This window comes from Cucurbita pepo, chromosome LG04 (assembly GCF_002806865.2).
Source record: "Cucurbita pepo subsp. pepo cultivar mu-cu-16 chromosome LG04, ASM280686v2, whole genome shotgun sequence".
Lineage (NCBI taxonomy): Eukaryota > Viridiplantae > Streptophyta > Magnoliopsida > Cucurbitales > Cucurbitaceae > Cucurbita > Cucurbita pepo.
This window is the reverse complement of record NC_036641.1, coordinates 3,801,145-3,810,224: the sequence shown is the minus strand read 5'-3', so window position 1 is coordinate 3,810,224 and position 9,080 is coordinate 3,801,145. Positions and strand designations below refer to the sequence as shown.

Below are 9,080 nucleotides of genomic sequence, written 5' to 3'. Positions count from 1 at the left end.
TTATTTTTTTTTTTTTTTTTTGTACTTTGTTCCAAGACTCTCAAAGGAAAAAAAAAAGAGTCGAGCCTCGATTAAGAGGAGGCATATTTTGTTCGAAGGAGGCGTGGGATAAAAGTCCCTCGTCGGCTAATTTAGGAAATGATCATGGGTTTATAATCAAATAATCTTATCTCCATTAGTACCAGGAACTTTTGGGGAGCCCAAAGTGCAAAACCATGAGTGTTTAGTCTCAAAATAAACAATATCATCTCATTGTGGAGATCTGTGTTCATCTAATATGGTATCAGAGTCATGCCCTATCAAATTAAATTTTATGTTTAAGTAAGATTGTTGGATATGTTTATGGTCGAGGCTCCTAGAAGTTATATCACTACTCCACAAACTAAAGAATCAACGATATCAACACATCATACATAGAACATGAACTATTAACACTCCAGTCTCGTATTAACCAAATTCTCAGAGTAATGAAATATCATTAACATTAGTTAAACATAATTTAAGATAATCCTTTGAATTTATAGTATCTGGGTAATATCTCGATTATGTTTAAAAGTGACTTAAGCATTGATTGAGATCATCCATCCGTGAACCGAACCATACCAAAAAAATATTTCAAAATTGATATTCGTCTTCTATGACAAAAACCAAAAACAGATTGTTCATTAAAATTCAAAATTCATAAATTGATCAAACAAAATATAAAATAAGCAATACCAAAGCTTCCAAATCAACCGTGTAAATATTGTTCATTAAAAAAAAAAAAGAAAAAAAAAAGGAACAATGTTAATATTAAAACCGAAAACAGATTAAAAATTTAAAACTCATAAACAGTACCATATTTGAAGCTAAACTTCATGACCAAGAAAGGCTTTTGATTTCCACTCACACCAGAAACGAGAGTATCCTAATCAGATGGATCTCAACAGTCACAACAGAAATACAAATGGCTTTAATTACGCTAAAATAATCGATCAATTCGTACAACGTCACCTCCGATGTTGAATCCGCTGCTGCATTAACCAACTAGAAGGACGACGGTGGAGGCTATGCTATTTGGGGGATACGAATGCTCTCAGCAGCAGGTAATGTCACCGACCGCAGTAGCTCCAACGAGAAAACGAGCCCGAGGAAATGCGAGAGGATAGTGTTTGCAGAAGCCTGCAGAAGGGGAAGTTAAGGAAGTTATTAAATGGAAGTTGGTTCATATGCTTGAGTGAGTAATCATATCTAACCGCTCAAGCACACCGCTAGCAAATATTGTGTTCTTTGAGTTTTTCCTTCTGCACTTCCCCTCAAGGTTTTAAAATGCATTTGCTAGGGAGAGGTTTCCACACTCTTATGAAGAATGCTTTGTTCTCATCTCCAAACGATGTGAGATCTCACAATTCACCTCCCTTGGGGGCCTAGCGTCGTCGCTGGAACACTGCCCGATGTCGGTCTCTAATACCATTTGTAATAGCTCAAGCCCACCGTTAGTAGATATTGTTCTCTTTGGGCTTTTCCTTCCGGGCTTTCTCTCAAGGTTTTAAAACGTATCTGCTAGGGAGAGGTTTCCACACCCTTATAAAGAATGCTTCGTTCCCCTCTCAGTAGGTGGAATCTCACATCATATCCAGCATTGAAGCAATGGAATTCAATCACATGCCTTTTTAGAATACCAGTTCCATCAATTTTCAACCTTATTTTCAATGACATGTACATGCAACATTTTTCCAAGTCCAAACTCAGAAGATCTTTTTTTTTTTTTTTTCAGCAAAATAACCATTGAGAAAAAACGTACCTGTACCAAGAATACATCCAAAGCAAGAACAGGGCTATTCCCAGGCGAGGCTGCCTGGAAATATGGAGTTGCAGAGGAAGTAAGAGCCTTAGCAACTAACAATCCCACCGTCGCTTGCATCCCCAGAATGGCAGCACCCATGCCCAGAAGGTTCATCACAATTCCATTTTTTAGACTATTCACGACATCGGCCCGAGGAGGAGCCTGAAATCAGGATAACAAATAAAACGCCGTAACATGAGTTTGTCAATTTTCTACTTCATCTTCCACATGCTCATGTTTTGCAGCTAAAATAACGTAAAAAGAAGCTATACATTCACATACCAAATCACAGAATCAAGCCTATTTGTGCGATATGGCAAAAATAAATGAGAGGAACCAAGGAAAGGAAGCATGCTGAAAGCTGGAAATATAACCTTGGAGGGCTGGTTTGCAGTCCGTCGAAGTTTATCAGAAAGCCGAATGTAACCAAAGGACCAAAATACAGAAATGAAAGCTGCCACAATACCACCAGCAGTAGCATAAAAAGTGGCAGGTGATGTAATTTTCCCGGTGATGACAACAGAAAATGAAAGAATAACGGCAGCCACAACAGTGAGCACCAACTGTCCCCAAAATCCAAGATTACCCAACCTCTTGAAGTACCTCGATGTCTTCTCTAATCTCTTTGCCACCTAAACCATCAAAACAACTTGGTTCGTCATATGTTAGCAATACTGATAATGAAGCAATCTAGGAACCTGTTGAAGAACACTCACAAGAAATCATTGTTCAACTCAAAAGTAATGACTACAAAGGCATAGCACTTGACTATATGCTGCCAGTTAACTGACAATAACGTAGTAAACCACTTAACAAACCACAAACTAATTAAGCCACTAAACAAGCAATTAATAACAACAACAGCAGGATAATGGTCAGAACACAATATTATCCTAGATGACATAATCGTTTTTTTTTTTTTTTTTTTTTTTTTCACTTTGTGAGAGTCATAAGAACGTAGTATTAAAACAAATTTTATTGTTTTTTCCCATTTAATCTATTCCAGTCTAATTTGATTATAATGAAGAAACAATTTAAACACCTATGCTCAGCACATAAGCATGATTTTTCTTACTTATGCTCGGCACATAAGCCACCTAAGCTTCTGCTTTTTCTGTCCATTATAAACTGCGAGCTTACATTCACAGGCACTTTCTCACCTGCTCTCTGCTCGAGTAGTTTCTCTTCTCTTGTACAAAATCACTCCACTTTCCCTACTTAGAATGCTTATTATTCCCAAAATATGTTAAATGTCATGGACTTCACTAAGCGCCTAGTCTCCAACCCCTGATATCAACCTCTGATTATTAATCCATTTGAAGATTGCATGCTATGTTGTGCTTCAAAACAATACCCTGTGGCCTCTAGTTTGAATATTTCATTCAAAAAGTTGCTCATGGAGCTACTAGGTCAACCACAGAGCTTGATGATTTTCTTGAAAAATAAAGACGCTATAGAAGCTTCATTACAATGTAATGATGATTTGAGCAATGAAATGAGCATATTTCATCAATCAATCCACTACCATTAATACTAATTGCGTTCTCTCATACTTGGGAAATTCTCAATAAAGTCCATAGTGAAGATAATCCCATGACAACTGTCAGGTTGTGGCTGCAATAGGGTAGTTGGGGATATGGCTACATGCATGTTATGTAGACAAATTGTACAATTTGATGCATGCTCAGGAACCATCTTTCTTATCCCCTTCCAGTATGAATTAGAAACTACATGTTTGTAATTTTTCATCAGCTAGACTGAATGTCCCCCCAATCATACAACAATGGTTGTTTCGGAGGAAAGAAATCAGAGGGGATCCTTTGAAACTGCAACTACAAAAATGAAATGCCCTTTAAAGTATAACTGAGCCAACTTTAGAATAAAATGTGATGGAGCGGGCCCCATCTGCCATAATCAGCAGCTTGAGTTGGGGTTTGGCTAGACAGAAGTTTGATTTTACATGTTCCTTGATAGCTTTAACATGATCCTCATCACAATGGAAAAGATTGTTAAAATTAACACTAAAGGTAAACATTAAGAGGCACCTACTGCTCTATTCTCTTGTTCGTGATAGTATTGAATCTAGAAATCATAACCCCAGCAACTTGACCAACCACCTTTGAGATTCACACTCACTAGCCTCGCCTATCAATTATTTCAGTCTAATTTGATTGATGTGGGCAATAAACCTCCATCTATACTAAAAATATTACCATTAATTTCTTTTTGTAGATAGGTTTCTATCTCGCTTAGTTTGAAAGGACTTGGCAGTAGTTTGCTAGGATATTTGGCTATTCATTTTGTAGCACACCCACCCCATAACCAAATGTGTTGACTATCAAAGTTAGCTCTTTACAAAATCAGGGAGAGCCAACGGAAGGATATTGCACTCATAGGAGCTTTACATCGACTAAGAGGTGCCTAAACTTATGGGCTCCAAACAAATTTATCTCTTTTCAATTGTTCAGTTGGGAGCATGTAGTGTTATTATATCCATCCAGTATTTTTTGAGCTTGCCACATAAGGCCTAAAAATCCACTTAGCATCGTTCTGTTCACTACTAGACCAAGAGTGCATGGCTTGAATTTTGATGGGATCAGCACAAAACCTCTTCCTCGAAAGAATGACATAGATTTCAGACTTCACTTGCTCAATATTGTAGTTTCTTTTACTGATCTACAGACATTGCTATCTCAATACCTCCATGACACTTAACAAATGCTGAGTATGTTCCTCTAATATCACACTGTATAATAAAATGTCTGTCAAAGAAACAAAGTTCCATAAACAGTTGTACCGAGTTCATCGTGCCTAGAATGTACTGCCTGCGTCCTTTCTCATGGTGTACACTTGTTCAGAGTGTACTTAATATACTGTCTATACCTCTAGTTGCTTATTTTCTATGTGTAACTTCTTATGCTTGGTAGCCAATCTACCTATATTCTACTCTTCCAGGCCTGTCAACTACAAATGTGATTTAGCTGTTCCCTTATTCTGCTTTCTCAGGAAAGAGCTAAAGAGTTACAAAGCGTAAACGTTCATTAATAATATAATAGAAACATCCAGTCGTTAAAATTAGAGACAAGAATTTTCTATAACTAATGTAATTGATTCATCAATGATAAAACCAACATAAAATTCTTCATGATTTCAAACGTAATTTTCAAGGCTACATTCCTCATCTTAAGTAAAAGAACAACCGAAAGAATCAAAAGAACGAGAACCTGAGCCAGTTTCAACTTTTCAGCCTCATCAATTGGGGGAACCGTCGGCGAAATGGAACTAGAAGAAGCTCGTGTTTCCAAACAAAATTTTCCTCTCCTATGCTCCAGAGTACCAAAAGTCTTTGAAAGCAACAACGAAGAAGAAGAAGAAGATCGAATGGCGCTTAACGAAGGAAGTGAATTGGAAGGAGAATTGAGATCGGACGCTTGACGGCCTCGTACAGAGAAAGGCCGGCAATGGAAGCGGCTGAGGTGAAAATCCGATGAATAGACTGCGGCGGCCGGGAAGGCACCGGTGCGAGCTACCGGCAAGAGCAGCGACTGCATGACTTACAGGCAGAGAGGCTATAGTAGATGTTAGAGTAGTTAGCGTTTCGCCTGAGTTTTGGGGTTGGGTTCTAAATATTTAACCCTTTTTTTATTTTATTTTTTATTTTTAATGTTTTTTTTATTTATTTTTCGTTTCCTTTTCCGGTAAGTTATTCAAAGTTTTGTTTTCTCGACAATAGTGATTCACAAGTTCCTGTCTTTTTTTGGTTCTTTGCTTGTCGTAAGCGTATTCCGGTCGATTAATTCATTTGTCCTTCACATGACACGAACGATAAAATTTGTTTGAGATGGAAGAATGTGGCTAAGAATATAAAATTGCACTGTCCGAAGTTTAAGTCAATTTAGGAGAAAATCAGTGTAACTGTTCGAAATTCGGCAGAGTTTACCTTCTTCAAGTTGAAGAAAGTAACGATATAACTCTCTTCGAGTTTTTGTTGACCTTTTTTTAGATTAGGTCAAAAGAGAACTGGATTGGGTCGGATCACTGCATTGGGTGCATGCCCCCATATGAGGTTAACCAAGAAACTTTTGATTCGATTCAAGTTTCCATTTTCTTTCTTGTTTGATGGTGGGGCTTCCTTCGTTGTCAACTTCTCCCTACCCGATAGTTATATGCAGTAAGCTGTGTTGTTGTTGTCTTTTGCTTACATTCCCATATAACACCAATTTCAATTTCTCAAATCTTGCTTTTAAAACTCTCTGTGTCTCCGTTTTCTAAAACTTTCTTCTTGAATTGGGGTTAGAGGCTCGTAAGCGACGCAAGAACGAATAAGTTTAACTCACTTATTGCTGAAAAGTGAGTGCCACACAATCGCAAGTCCGCTGGCATCAAAGTGCGATTGTGACAACAGATCTTATTTTGTCTTTAGTATGTTTTATTCTAATGGTTCATCAATAATATTAGCCCTCACTTCTTTATTGGGATTCATGGTTTCGTTTCGATATTTTATAGACTAACTGAATTGAGCTCAATCTTGGAATAATCTTTTTTATTATAGTTGTCCATTTCTTAACATATCTTTATTTGACTTTATGATATTCTCCATTAAAGAGATGAAAATCAATTTCGGTTAGATCGATTAGAGCCTTATGATTGGTTTACCTAGGCTGACACCATACATGTTCATGGTTAGATCGATTAGAGCCTTAATCTACCTCAAAGTGTATCTACCCTTTATCTAGGTCTTTCTCTATGTTTACAATGTGAATCTTGTGTATCACGTATTTGTGAGGTGCGACATCGTTTTGATTCCAATACTAATGACCTAAAGGGACATTATAAATCTATAATCATTCATTACCATTAATTTATGAAGGCCTAAGTGCCAAACTCTAAGTGGGTTCGTAATGTCATGCCAAGTTCTACGGGATGACACTCGTGTCTGCCAACTAGTTAGTACTGATATGGCCCTAGTTCAATTCCACATGTAACATTGATAAACGCATATCTTATCAAGCTCTAATCTCATCACGTTCTAGGCTCATCAAGTTCTGTTCCCAAAACACTACCATATGAGGATCAATCTAGGCTTACACCTTGGTGCACAAGTAGGCCCCACCAATTAAGACAGTTCAGTACTAAAACTAGCTAGCTACCCTAATAATCCCTATGAGGTACTGACAAAGACAAGGGAGTTTGTTAAGGATATTTAATATTAAATTATAGTTTACCATATATATATATATATATCAGATTCGATATTTTATTAAAGGTATATTTTTACCATAGGTATCTTTCTATATATTGTTATTTCTATTTATTACTATTTCCATATCCTTGTAATTTATTTGATTATAAATGGAGAACTTTCACACACGGTGTGGTGGATTAAGCACACATTCTCATGGTATGAGAGCCCTCTCAGTTTAGCAACCCCGGTCCTTTCTTTGTAATGGCTTCTGAACCCTCTACTATTCTTTTCCACCATCACTGACGACTTTGATGCCACAGGGGCAGTCACCATGGCTGTTGCAGGCAGAGCCGATTGCTCCACCCTATTGACCTCTAAATCACCTTTCGTCATATTCTATACATAGAACCTCACCTTTTCCAACTCAATCGGTTTTTCCTTAACTAATATAGTCTCTTTCATTTTCTTCCTAATCTATCCTTCAACGTTCACAAAAGCCCTAACCTCATGATCCTCATCAGCATTCTCATCGAAAATATACAGAATCTCACGAAGGCTATCGACCTTCTATAGAGATTTACCTTCAAAATTTGAGTGTCGCACTGGCCTCTTTGCCAACCAAGTCGTCGTCTCCCTTCTCGCCAAAATTGGCTTTTTCACCCACTATGGCGACTCTTCCGGCTTCAACATTGTCTTTGTCCCTTGATCTAGGTTTTCCCCTTCTACTTCTTGGTTTAGAAATATTATCACCAGAGTCAAGGCAGCATCGTTGTTGAGCGACGATCCCTCTTAATGGGTTAAGACATATTATCGCCGAAGTCAAGGTAACATCGTTGTAAAGCGACGATCCCTCTACAGTTTTCGATAGGCAAGAAAGTGTTTCTCTATGTCTCCTCCGAACCAGGTTGTTGACATCTTCATGAAAAGTGTTTCTTGGCCTCTCTTTAAATTTTTCAGATTCAAGCTTCATGTTCGTTCAAATCCGGCGCTCAGCTTATGGGGGTGTTAAGGATATTTAATACTAAATTATAGTTTACCATATATATATATCATATTTGATATTTTATTAAACTCAAATATCTAGATATTTGGCCTATTACCATAGATATCTTTCCATATATTGTTTTTCACATTTATTACTATTTCCACGTTCTTGTAATTTATTTGATTATAAATAGAGAACTTTCACGTACCATGTAGGTGTAGTGGATTAAGCAAACATTCTCAGGAGTGGTCTTAGCTTTGATCATAGTACTAATCTAGGTATAGTATAGTCTAGGGTTCTCTTATGCTACGTGATACTTAGCTTAATCTATTTAGGCTTTCTAGTAGTTCCTACATATCCATCCGGTCCTACTTAAGTCTAGCATGTATCCTACGACTTTATTCTAGCTCCAAAACATCATATAGGTACCAATGTCATAAATCAACAATAATCAAGATCAATCATGCTAGCAAAATAAAACATGTCGAGACAACCGTTCATTATAAACCTATATGTTATCAGTATTACGAAGTCAAGTGACAGTAAAAAATGGTTAGGTGTACAATACCTTCCCGGAAAAAAATTCAAGAGAAGAGAAGAAATAATGGTGTAGTTTTAATACAACTTTCAAAAATTTCAATGCACATCCCCTTCATCCAGGCTTGACTCCTTTTCTTTTGAAGTCTTTTGTTCAACATTTGAGGATTCTATTGGTATGACTAAGTTTAAGGACATGACTCTCATACCATGTTAGATGAATACGACTATCTACAATGGTATGATATTGTCCACTTTGAGTATACGTGCTCATTGCTTTATTTTGGGCTTTCTCAAAAGGTCGCATTCTAATGGAAATAATATTTTTTTATTATACACTCATGATTATTCCCTAAGTTTTTTGAAATTAAAAAAAAAAATAGATATTTTAATATTTTAATTTTTTTGTGAAAGTTTNGAAAAAAAAAAAAAAAAAAAAAGCAAAATTTAAGAGAATTTTTTATTAAGAAATTAAATGTTTATTTTTTTATGGAGGACACGTGGCGATCTTGCTTTCCACAATTGCAAAAGTGGAAGGAAACAGCCTT

At 36.8% G+C, this 9,080-nt stretch overlaps 1 protein-coding gene across 1 annotated transcript; it reads right to left on the bottom strand.

The window, feature by feature from the left end:
• Positions 1–841: 841 nt before the first annotated feature.
• Positions 842–5,444, bottom strand: LOC111792209 (protein TIC 21, chloroplastic-like). Its single transcript, XM_023673552.1, has 4 exons — positions 5,050–5,444; positions 2,200–2,457; positions 1,784–1,987; positions 842–1,161 (listed from the first exon to the last, which is right to left on the bottom strand). Exons 1-4 carry the CDS (start codon positions 5,374–5,376, stop codon positions 1,048–1,050), a joined length of 903 nt encoding a protein of 300 aa, XP_023529320.1. The 5' UTR covers positions 5,377–5,444; the 3' UTR covers positions 842–1,047.
• Between the last annotated feature and the right edge of the window lie 3,636 nt (positions 5,445–9,080).